Here is a 13,033-nt window from a genome sequence, read left to right on the forward strand (position 1 = left end):
GGCTCCCCATAGCCTAACCTAGTTGTTGTTAATTTTTTGCAGGTTAATAGATTTTGTCAGAAGCTTAGAAGACTCATAATATTTGGATATTAAGAAGACCTTTGGTTTGTAATGTTTTCTTAAACCTTTGTTTTGATATATGTTGTAGCACTCTCGCATGAAATGTTGTGTTAAATCACTAAATGTTTTGGGAAAGTTTTTAGTGGGACCTTATCCGCTTTTGAACTATGAAAAATATTTGATTTAAACTTAGAAACTATATTCCTAAATTAAAACTCTGAACCTATTTTAAAGTATTTTATTAAAGGCTGTTTCAGATAGGCCCATGTGAGGGGTGTTACTTAAATTGCTTGAAGATGCAGTCAATTTCATAACCAAAATGAACAATTAAAGAGAATGGATGAATACTTATAAAAAATAAGAGATTGCTCCACCTCCTGCTCAATCTTTAGATTAGGGGTGCTTCTTCATGAAATCTATTTATATGTTATTAATTTCATTAAAAAAATTCTGCTATTAATCAGTAGAAGTCACCTTCGGAATGACAATTGTAAATCAAATTTGAAATAAAACATACCTTGATATTGTTTGGTTTAAAAGAACTCAACCGGATACTAGTGACTTTTAGGGCAACTATATACCTCTACAACTCTGTAATTCGACTACCTAACAACACAAGGATCATAAGTGCCTTCAAGAGGCAGTGAATTTCATGACTAGAATGAACAATTAAAGATAATCGATGAATACATGTACAAAAAAAAAGAGACTGTTTCACCAATTGCTCAATCTTTAGATTAGGATTGCTTCTTCAACTTAATCTTATCCAACGAAACCACCACCACTCTGCTTCCGAGTGTTTCAATGGGTTGTGTTGCAGAAGAAGAGCAAGTGAAGGCTAAAATAAGGACAAACACAAATAGTGTAATCGAAAACGATCAAGAAACCGAAACAAAGAGGTTTTTTTTTTGGGGTGTAGTATTTGGAGAAAGCAAGGGTTGATGATTCAAATTCAGAAACAGGGGATGAGACATCCATAGAAGGTGGGATCTTAAACCTTCTGATCGGAAGGCTCATATGTAGCGCCTTGAAGGAGACGTCCACTTCTACACTAGTTTCCAACGGCAGAAATTCAAGGGTTTGTGGAACAGACGTGTATTCGAGGATTTGCAATCCAATATTAGAAAACGGAGAAGATAGAGGTGGAATGAGGGGTACAATCGATTTAGCGGACGGTGAGAAGTTAGGTGAAAGAGATCGATTGGAAGACAATGACGATACCTCCAAACCCATCTGGCTTCAAACTATTATTGAAGTTGGTACTGTTCCTAAGTCGCTACACAAATTAATATGTATAATAATTTGTTAGTCCATAACATTAACCCACAGATAAAAACCCTTTAACATACCCACAAATTTAAGGTAAATTGGGGAATTAACATATATAAATGAGTTTTTATTTTAAAGAATATAACCTTTTTTTTCATTTTCTAAAAACTAACCACTTTCTCCGGAATGCTTTATTCCGGACTACTTTTCAATTTTTTTTTTCTCAAAAAAAGCTCCAATTCCAGGTTTCATCTTCAAATTTAAGATATTTTTTTTTGGTTTTTCCCCTTTTTTTTTTGAAAAAAATATCCCACTTATGTTATAATTGTCCATTTCTAAGTGTTTAATAGCACCATTTTAAAATAAAATATCTAATTTTATGCATTAATATCATATATATTTTATGTTTACTATATTTGTTTAATTTTTTTGTTAAATTTAAATAAAAAAAAAAAACAAATTTTTTTCTCGAAATTCCGAAATCGTTTTTTGGATTTTGGACTTATTCCTGAAAATTAGTTATTTTTGCTAAAAAAATTTGTAGTTATGTCAAATAAACATTAAAAAGTTGTTAGACTACTCAATTTCTTAAATTTAAATCCTCAATTTCGTGTGTGTTTGGAATCAACCAATATCGTGCTTCATGATTCGTTAACTCTATAGATGAACACTCAACTTCCACTGCAGCAAGTGATGTTCAGTTCTATACCTTTAAGATTGTTGTATAGATAGCATAGCAGGTTGCAATTTCGTGCAGAAATATAGAGAAAACGGTGTAGAATTAGAGAAATGAAGCGATAATGCATAACACGTTCCTCTTCGGCTTTTCCTATAATCATACAAAAAAAACATGATGAAACTGTCGAAGATTAACAACACTCGGAAAAAGTTTCCTTATGCATGAAATTTCTCATGTGGGGACATGTCAACGTGTCCCATAACACGTTTCCTCCTTTCTCTCTTTGCATTATGAGTTTAAGTTTTGCATTTATGCTTCCTTTCTCTTTTTTGCATCACTCGATGGCTAAATTACCAAATTATCCTTGAAAAAAAAAACTCTTTTTGCTTTTTTATATAAGTCAAACCTCTAAAACTTCAAAGCTATACTTGATTTTTTTCCCATCGGACACGTACCCCGTGTTGTCAGGCCGCCCCAATCTATCATCTTATTGCTTGGAGTCGTTCGGGTTAATTTACAATTAAACCCAACGAATTACACAAACTTAGTTATAAACTTCATATAATTAAATATTCTTATGATTTTATTCATATAAATATATTTACGCAAATCCTTGCGATTGATGTAGCTGTTCTGAACCATGTACATTAATTTGAAGTTGATCGGAAAATAACTGATTCAAATAATATGTATATTACTTCTCTAACTATATACATTTTATATTATATCGTTAACAATACATCAAATCCTTCTTCATCTTCGAACCACCAATGTTATATCTTAGGCAAACAACAAAATGATGCTTCGAATTTTGAAAATAAAAATAAGAATCTCGTAACAGAGGTTATAAGTTCCTCCGTAGATCAACCACCACCACACTGACGTTATCCGTGCTCCGTCTAGCCAAGGCTAATTTCGTCAGAAGCACCGATGCATCGGAGCATGCCTTGTCGGAGCTCTCACCACGGGCGACATTCAACTCACTTCCGGGAGACCGCGGCGGAGATGGAACCTCCTGTGACCTCAGACACATGCTGGCCACACTACATGCTACGTCGTTTGATACAACATCCCACAGGCCGTCGCTTGCAAGGATAAGGCACTCGTCGTCGGCCGTCCGCTCCGTTACGGTTACTTCCGGTTCCGGAATCACGTACGGTTTCAGATAGTTGTCGCCTGAAAACAAACAAGACAAAGTATTTAGTCGATCGAATTTCAGATCTCATATATGGTATCAAAGGGAATTTTGACGAATAACAGGAACATACCGATTGCTCTAGACATGGCTAGAACGCCGAGAACTCTAGCGCCATCCCAATATATAACACGACCACCGGCTTCTTCGATTCTCGCAAGTTCATCGGGTCGATCAGGCTATACATTCAGCAAACAATATATATGTTAACGAATCGTACAATAATCAACTATACATAGATCCTGAATCAACGGGGAAGATAGAAGATAGTATATAGTACTACCTTATGATCTACGGAGAGAGGAATGGCAACGCCGTTCCGGCAAAGCACTGCACGCGAATCTCCGCAGTTGGAGACGACGATCTTTTCTGGTGTAACTACCGCAACGACGGCGGTAGATCCGACGGCGTCGCACTGTGGAGTTTGAAGTTCGCATCTACAGTTTGATCTTGATGCAGAGTTGCTCCAGTCGGTTATATCCTTGTCCATTCGTGAGAAACTCTTTACCATCGCCTCTCTCCATTCCATGGATTTCTCGCAACTCACTACTTCTTCCTTCACTATTTCATGCATTCTGTCTTTGCACTTCATTGCCACCTAAAAGAAACAAAAAGTAATTCAGTATACACAGAAAGTGTGTTCTACAAGTAAATTTGTTTCGGAAATCGGATTAATTACTTACATGTGAGCAGCCATGGCCATCGTAAACGCCATAAAAGTGTAGATCGTCGGAACTACGAGAACTTGTTCTACAAAACGAAGGTTTTACAGCAACAGCATCTTCCAAATCTCTCCTCCTTCCACAAACAACAGTGAGACCAAATCTAGAGTTTTCCTTATCCAACACATCCTCTCCCAAAGTCTCCGACGACGTTCCACATGCTCCACGACCACAAGGACCAATTTCCAACGTTTTCATATCACTAGATTGGACTGCTTTCTGGAATTCTTTCGGGTTAGGTAAACCAAAATCACCACCAGTAGTAGTTTCAATCGTCTCGATACTTCCAACCTTTCTTCGCTTCCTAGTACTACTGTCAGGTGGAGGCATCACCACGTCAGATGCCGCAGCCGCTAGGAACTTAAGCTGTTGAATTTCCATCCGGCGACGCCTCCCTTGACGACCACCGCTAGGCTCAACCGGCGATGTCGTCTTTGTCTCACCTACAACGCCACAACACATACCAGCCATCTATATAAAATCTTTTCAATACTTCCAAAAATCCAATCAATTTCAGTCTCTGCAAAGGAGTACTGGAGTGATTAAAGCTGAAGAAGATGAGATACGAGAAATCTTTAATGAAACGAACAACACTAGAGTAGATAGAGAGGGATTAGAAAAAAAAAATATAATAAGTTTTGTGAGAAGGAGGATGGAGAAGAGATCATATTATACCTGCTGGAGGAGTGGTGGGGACGGACAGCTGCCCGTCACCGTCACGGGAAGACCCATCCGACATGTATAGTTGGTATGACGTAGAAATCTGAACATCAACATAGAATCTCAGCCGTTGATCGCCTCATAAAATCTTTATGCTGTGATATTCTTAGACCACCACGTGGAAAGTTTACAGGTGACCAATACGTGGCCCAATCAGCAGCCAACACGATTAACTTCAGACAAATAACAAATAAGCTACCTTTTATGACACGGATGTGGTCCAAAACTATGGGCACCCGAACCCGATATTCTATCCGTTTCTCCTTTAGTAAGACTTGAAGACTTGATTGCTTGTTGATAAGTTGGTAAGATCTACCCGTATACATTTCAATCAAATAAAATCTTTTATCCAAAAAATCAATATGAAAAGAGATTTATGTATCTTCTTTCAATTGTTCAATTAAGTATGCATAAAATTTCTAATAGATCATTATATAAGTTTTGAACAGACAAAAAGTACGTTATTATTTGAAACCAATTAAAAACTTTTTTATGACCATATTCAAATATATGGCTAATGTTTCTCACTTTATCGGTTATTAACAAAATTTTAGTTTGTGATCTTAATAAAAACGAAATACATATAATTTTAATAAAATAAAGTGTATATGGATTTCTTTTTCGATGAAAAGGTCTAAAATATTATAAAAACTATAAAATAATGTAAAGAGAGACAGCAATAGTGTATAGAAGTTGAACAAGTTGGAAAGTGGGGACACATGTGGGACCGGTTATCAAGGTTGATTGACGGGCTCTCGGAATATCAGAAGCCCTTGAAAGCTCCCTGTACCACGACACGTGTTTCATCTACTGACGTGGATCTTTCTTCATCTATCTCCCTACACGTTTCCACTTTCATTATTCGTTTTCTTTAAATAATTTGCCGTCCAATATTCAAATACACACAGAAACACACAATATACATGCATCTGCCCCACTCTCTTTCGTTTATTTTTATATCATTATACTTTCTGATATTTCAAGTATTAAAATTTATAAATATCTATGAGATTACAATTAAAATAACGCCTACCATACCCAGCTCCAATTACAATCCTACACGTCATATCGTTTTCTTTTACGAGGTATATGGCAAAAAAATAATCAGATAATATTTTGAATTTGCTTATCTCTACTGTTTTCTATGTCTTGAGTTTCTAAAATAACAATTTTTCTTTAGTTTAAATATGGTGCAACTTGTATTATTCTTCCAAGCGAATACCTCAATTTTTCTATAAACCACGATGATAAAAATCGAAGTACAGCATAATGGAAGTGGGATAAGAATCGTAAGATATTATGGGTTGTTGATACAAAGTAATTGTAAATATTCTTACAAATAGATTCAACTGAATCTATTTGCAAATAGATTTAATTGAATCTATTTGTATTTGCAAGAACATTTACAGGAAGAATAATGCAAGTTGGTGATAGGCTCTATAGCTAGTGAAGAACAATAGACTTTCATAGCCGGTAAAAATATTCTTGATGACTTTCTCGTTATCAATAAAATTTGTTATTGGAGTAGAAAAACAAAGAATGAATTGATGATTTTTAAATTTGATTAAAAAAAAGCCTCTAAAACATTGAATTGGAACTACATTCTTCAGACGATGGCACAAAGAAGAGGCACAAATGGGTTTGAAGAAAAATGGAGACTTTGGATTAGATCTTGCCTCAGTTTCACCGGATCCCCATTTTGGTTAACACAATCCCGATATTAGAATTCAACCTTGAAAAATGGGTCCGACAATAAGACCAGCTCACTCCATACCTTTTTCAAATCGTCCGACTCTATCATCTTACATTTACTTTGTAACGTCCCGATTTTCAACCTAAAATTTTCATTTTTATTTATTCAATATATCAGAGTATAATTACAATATGCGGAAACATGTTGCGAATGTGCGTGTGTACAGTCAAACCTTGTCGTACTCATGAATTAATGAAGTATCTGAAAACATTTATAATCAACTGGGTAAGCACGAAGCTTAGTAAGTTTCCCAAAATACTACATACCACAATACATATACAATGCATATACATAATGACCTTCAGCATAAAGCTTATAACGTCAAGTTTCAGGTACGTCTCTTTTAAGTAAATTAATATTTCAAATTTTGGATTTCTGGTGGCCACAGCGTGGTGATGGAGTCCCAAGACATGGCCAAGGTCACGAATCAATGAAGTACCTGAAAAACATTTATAATCAACAAGGTAAACACGAAGCATAGTGAGTTCCCCAAAATACCATATACCACAATACATATACAATGAATACACATAATTGCCTTCAGCATAAAGCTATAACGCCAAGTTTCGGGTATGTCTCTTTTAAGTAAACTAATATTTCGAATTTTGGATTTCTGGTGGCCACGACGTTGTGATGGAGTCCCACGACGTGGCTAAGGTCAATAATTGTGTGAAAACTAAGTAAGTGTCACGACGTGACGATCTATTCGCCATGGTGTGGCCGTTGTTTGATGGCCGACCCTAATCTTTGGTTTGTGCCCTTATTTAATGGATGTGATGGCTAGGGTTGCCCACCCTTAACCACAAACATTCTCCTTCAGCCCTATAAGCAAAAACGCTAGCCTCCATTGCTAACCCTTGAGTTTTTGTGGTGTTTGGTGGTGTTTTGAAGAAGAAGAAGAAGAAGATACTCTCGGGCTTTGTTTTAGCAAGCAACTCTCCCCATCCACCTTGTGCATGTTTTCTGGACTTTTGTAAGTCCTCAAGATCCGATTTTTATGTTACTTGTCTCTGGATCTAGCCCTTTTGTCCCTTAATCTTCATGGTATAGGAATTTGGAAGGTTGCATCCCATAAATTTGGCAACTTTATGGATCCTTGTGGTCATCTTAGTGTCATATGTTCTAGATTTGAGGATCTTTGGAGTTTTGGTCCCATGCTCAAGCTTTGAGTTCCTTATTTCCATGTTTTTTTACCTAAAATGGAAGGACATGCATGTCCATAAAGCTACAATTTTTATGGCACAATAGGTGTAGGAAACACGTCTAGAAACTTTGGATGAGTAACTCTAGTGATTAGGTGCTTAATGGGTGTGTTGGAGCATGTAAATGCTCTACAAATTATGAGTGATAATTAGGTCTATTATTTTCCTTTATTGTATTGTTGGGGTTTCTCTCTCCTATAATTAAAGAAAGATGGTCATGTAATATGAAAAAGAGTGCACTCACAATGTAGTTTTTCTACAGAGAGAGTGTGGTGGGATTTCTACCACCAAAGGAGATTTATCTCTCCCAACAATGTTCTTCATGTATTATCTTTTATCTCTTTTCTAGTGATTATGGAACTACTCATCTTCATGTTCTTCATTTATATTTTTATGATCGTTAAATCTCGAGATATCATTATTCTGCATCCACCGATCGTCAAAATGGGTTACAACAATTGGTATCAGAGCCGTATCTTGAATGTTCAAGTGACTAGTTCAAGGGAACGAATCCCATTCAGTGTTTATCTTGAAGATTTTTGAAAGAATTTTCAGGTCCAAACCGGAAATTTTTATGATGAGTTATTCTATTTTTATGTGTTGATTCAAGCTTAGAAGAATAAAAAAGTTGTTGATTGCTTGTTCAATTTTTTGTTGGAAAATCCATGTTCATAAATGTTCTTATTATGCTGTTGAAGAAATGAAGAAGAAAAAGGGACAAAAAGATTTTTGTGGTCTCTAAAACTATTGAAGAATTTGTTCAAAGAGGTTTTTATTCTTAGAAATGAGACACAAAATATCTTGGGGTTTTTATTGAAGAAAGTGGAGAAAAACATTTTTTCTTTGATGATTTTTTTCCCCAGCAATGTTTGAGCTCATTTCAAAAGGTATGAACTCCTTTATGTTCTTTAAAGTTGTTGATTGATCTTCATTTCAAATGTATTGGATGTGATTATTTATTTGCAAAAGCACCATGTCCTTGTTACTCTTTTGGGTAAAGAGTACTCCACCTTTATTTACCTTCCCAAATAAACCATGTGACTTTGTCCAATCTCATCACCTTTGTCCCTTTAAACCTCTGCACACTCCACCTTTTTGCCTTCCTAACACCTCTTTTTGACCCAAAATGCTTTAGAAAAGATTCCCCTCATTAAAATATGAATAAATGGCCTTTTCGATATCATTTTTCATGAAAAATAGCATTTTTTGTCATCAGCCCAGCCCTACTCGGGTCCCAGAACCGCAACCCAAACACTGCCTCCCGGAGCCTCCTAAGAAGCCTCTGCGGTACCCCTCTCGGTCATGGTAGCGGAGCCCTTCTCAGCTACCGGAGTCCCTCTCAGAGTCTCAGTTGCGGTACCCTTCTCGGCTACTGAAGTCCTCTCAACTGCGGTGCTCCTCTCAGACCTTGTACCCGTAACCTCGTCTTCTCTTCTCGGACTGCAGTACTCGCCTACCGCAACCTTCTTTTGCCTTCGGACTGCAGCTCAGACTGTAGCTTCGCATACCACACCTTTGCACCACAGTCAACTTCCTTTCGCTGACCGCAGTCAACCTTCGCTACTACCGCATCTATACTCCCTTCGGTACCTACCTTTCTCAAGCGCTGTCACCTACCACAACTATCCTTCTCATCCGCAGTCATCTACTTCTCATCCACAACTCCCTCCCACTGCATTCCTCTCGACTGCGGTACCTTCTCTTCGGCCCCGCTTTCCTCCTTCTTTCTCATCAGTCCACCCCCTTCTTATTTTTAAGCCTTATTTTTTTATTAACACCATTTCTTTATTTTTTTAAACCATTTTTTACACCAATTTTTTTCAACCATTTTTTATATTTTTTTAGCCAATTTATTTTTTTTAACACCAATTTTTTTAAACCAATTATTTTTTATACCAATTTTTGCCACGACCCAACCTTTGATAGTCACATTGGTTTACTTTATGCCGATTATATTGGAATAATTTTATTCTTTCCATGAGGATTACTCCATACCGCAGTCAGACTTCTTACTATTCTTCGCGATATTTGCACTGCAACGGCGCCTGATCAACAATGTTGTTTCGCATTCTTCGCTTTATGAGATTTTTATGACTTGACGCTTTTGATTTACGGTTGACGAACCATGTATCTTGAGCATGTGGACTTTATTTATTTTGAAGACCACTTCGAGAGTTCCGACACCGCAGTTTGGGTACCTCGGTATTCTTTCAGCACAACAAAGATTTTTTTTCATGCAGAGTTATTATTGTTACTTTGATATTTGATCGAGCAGTTTTCAGCGAATGAATCAACAACTACATATGACCACAAAGTATTTATTTTACTCTCATTCTCATGTTTTATCGAGACCCTTCATACATTTAGGGAGAGCTTTCTTAGCTCTTGGTTTCCGACACTCTCCATCCCGATGATTTGTTGATTTTTGATATCCGGTCATTGGTTATCAAAAATAAGGAGAGAATATCATCCATATATGGTTTTTATGATTATTTCACTTTGGATTTTTGAGACTTCTGAAGACGATGATTTATTTAGTGATGCAATGTGACACTTATATTTGGTCTTCACGGATCAAATTTTTGGCATTGCTAGATGTTTACCGGTTTCAAATTATTTATTATTCAGACTCTACCACATGACGCTTTTGTGTTTGCATCCGGTTCAGATCTTATGATTTCTCGAGTTTGGATTTATGATATTTTGACGAAGACTATTTTTGCGATGTGACGTGGCACTTATTTTGATCATCTGATCAAATTTTCGGCATTGCTAGACCATGTCTTTGGATTCACATTATTTATTATTCGGACTTTACTTTTGGATTCTTCACATTTTTAGCAGATTATTCTTTGAAGAAATTTGGGTGTATTTTGATTTGAGAACTAGAGATGTTTTTCAGATTTCTTGAAGCCGAAGTGTTTTTCTTATTAGATCTTCTAATTGATCATGGGGTTTATGACTACTTTGAAGATTTGGATCTTGTTTTTCTGTTTCATTGGTAGTGCTTTGAAGTCGACGACCTTACTGTTTAGAGATTCATGGCCAGCATCATAGACCACAAACACTTTAGAGTCTCAGAGACATTTCAACATTTGGTTCTCATTATGTGTCATTTTATTACCACACTTGCTAGTCGGTTACTATGTATTTTAGCCTTTTATCATTTCATTTGTATTCTTCATTATTTGCGAGCATTTAGGGAGAGAATGTTGGAGCATGTAAATGCTCTATAAGTTATGTGTGATAGTTAGCTTTATTATTTCCCTTTATTGTATTGTTGGGGTTTCTCTCTGCTATAAATAGAGAAAGATGGTCATGTAATATGAAAAAGAGTGCACTCAGATGTAGTTTTTCTAGAGAGAGAAAGTGTGGTGGGATTTTTCCCACTAAGGGAGATTTATCTCTCCCAACAATGTTCTTCATGTATTATCTTTTATCTCTTTTCTAGTGATTATGGAACTACTCATCTTCATGTTCTTCATTTATATTTTTATGATCGTTAAACCTCGAGATATCATTATTTCGCATCCACCGATAGTCAAAATGGGTTTCAACAGGGTGTTTGCATGCCTTTTGCTACCTTTAAGGATTTAGGGCTTGGGATCTTATCTTATTGAGGTGCCAAGGATGTCCACAACATGGCGACCAACTGAAGGTTGACCTTTGACTTTTGACCGTTGACCGTTGACTTTTACCAAGTTTGACTTTAGGTCAAATGGAGTAATTTGAGTTCAACTATTTTCTAGACTTTGAGGTGAGTTTTCCTCACTGTAGTCGTTTTGTTGAAGGCACTAATGATGGCTCACTAGGTTGTGTTATGTATCCTGATATATAGGATGATGTTATGTTGTAGTGATCTGCTAGATTGATAGATCTATATGATTACCTATATCTGATGGTTATATGTTTATCTGTTACATATGTCGACATAATGCAGGTGGGTTGAGGTGGTACTGCTTTGTACGATAGGTTAACAAACTTGGGGCAATCTAGTCGGGAGACTGTGGGCTAGAGGGGAAATCTAGTCTGGAGACTGTGGGCCAGAGGGACAATCCAATCGGGAGACTGTGGGCTAGTGGCAATCCAGTCGGAAGACTGTGGACCTACAATCATGTTTGTATATCTTTTGTTGTGTGGGGTATTTTGGGGGGAATTCACTAAGCTTTAGCTTATAGTTTTATTTCATGGTTTCATGTACATCAGATGATCGGGGCAAGGCAAAGGTGTAATTGTACACATCATCTCGGGATTTATATTACGAGATGTTTTTGGATACTTTGATTTTTATGACTATGTTTGCAGATATGTGTCACACCCCAAAACCATGAATGGCGGAAACATTCTGGGGCGAAAGGACGTCATGTACAGTATCACAAACAATGAATAATAGTAAACAAGCAACAACATCATCCATTACATTAATAGTATAATTTCATACATGTGTGTTCTGTCAAAGATATAGACACCAAAAATATACATAACAAAAATAACAAATGAGTCTTGAACGAACTCCATCTTCTCAAAAGCATGGCACTTGTACCTGTCTAGTGGTGACCTAAGAATACAAGTTATTTTGAAAGCGAGTATCAGCTTAAAGCTGGTGAGATCATAAGTATATTAATGTATGACTTTGTATGAAAACGTTTGTAAAATGTTTCTGTAAGATGTTTTGTACAATATTTTGTACAATGTATGAACTCTCCTAGAAAACCCTATGTTTCCTACTAACTGTAGCCATCTACTAAGGCATCTAGTGTTTGTGTGTATGTCTCTTGTTAGAGTGTGTGTTTTTCCCAATTCTGACTATCATTAACAAAAATATAGTTTCTACATTACCGTGCATCGTGTGAATATTCACGAAGTGAACGTAAAGGGGAAAATATTATCGTACCGTAGTATTTGTAATAAGTGACTACCGTGGTACTAACTACCTTAAAACAAAAGGTGTTCCAAGTAACATGTGATCGACGTGTATCCTGCTACCGACTCTAGTAAAACAACGATGTAAGACGCCGTAAGAAATGACATTTGGCACCCGTAGACTTGCAAGTCCTATTGTAGCGAGCAGCAAGATGTAGGATAGTCAATCCAGTATAGATCTATACGCAAACTCATACGCTCCCCGATTAAGGAGATTCGGGATACAAGAGCGGTCATGGCAGGAAGTGCCATGACCCGCTCAACAGTTCACATGACTGCATGAATGTATATGTAATGAATGTGCTAACTGAAACTGTAATCTTTCTCTGTCTAGCCTGTATGTACTGAAATGTTATGTGTGTGCTAGCTATAATGTATGTTCTCTCTATCTAGCATCTATAGTAATGTACTGTGCGTAGTAGCTGTAATGTACTGTATGTATTACTCGTACTGACTCATGAATGAACTGACTCATTGTATGTTTCATTGTTCTAGTGATAGTAATAGTAT

At 36.6% G+C, this 13,033-nt stretch overlaps 1 protein-coding gene across 1 annotated transcript; it reads right to left on the reverse strand.

The window, feature by feature from the left end:
* Window positions 1–2,682: 2,682 nt before the first annotated feature.
* On the reverse strand, window positions 2,683–4,566 carry LOC145088482 (protein phosphatase 2C 37-like). The gene is made up of 4 exons (XM_079026843.1): window positions 3,887–4,566; window positions 3,487–3,801; window positions 3,277–3,382; window positions 2,683–3,184 (listed from the first exon to the last, which is right to left on the reverse strand). The coding sequence occupies exons 1-4, from the start codon at window positions 4,394–4,396 to the stop codon at window positions 2,853–2,855; spliced, it is 1,263 nt and encodes a 420-aa protein (XP_078882969.1). The 5' UTR covers window positions 4,397–4,566; the 3' UTR covers window positions 2,683–2,852.
* Between the last annotated feature and the right edge of the window lie 8,467 nt (window positions 4,567–13,033).

The sequence above is a fragment of the Lactuca serriola genome, chromosome 2 (assembly GCF_051521515.1).
Source record: "Lactuca serriola cultivar US96UC23 chromosome 2, Lser_US96UC23_V15, whole genome shotgun sequence".
NCBI lineage: Eukaryota > Viridiplantae > Streptophyta > Magnoliopsida > Asterales > Asteraceae > Lactuca > Lactuca serriola.

Bases quoted from the DNA above. Each gene is read 5' to 3' on its own strand.
- LOC145088482 (XM_079026843.1), bottom strand. From the start codon at position 4,396: ATGGCTGGTATGTGTTGTGGCGTTGTAGGTGAGACAAAGACGACATCG. The intron at 3,802-3,886 runs GTAAGTAATTAA...TGTTTCTTTTAG, and splicing joins ATGGCCATGGCTGCTCACAT to GTGGCAATGAAGTGCAAAGA. The intron at 3,383-3,486 runs GTAGTACTATAT...CTGAATGTATAG, and splicing joins CTCTCTCCGTAGATCATAAG to CCTGATCGACCCGATGAACT.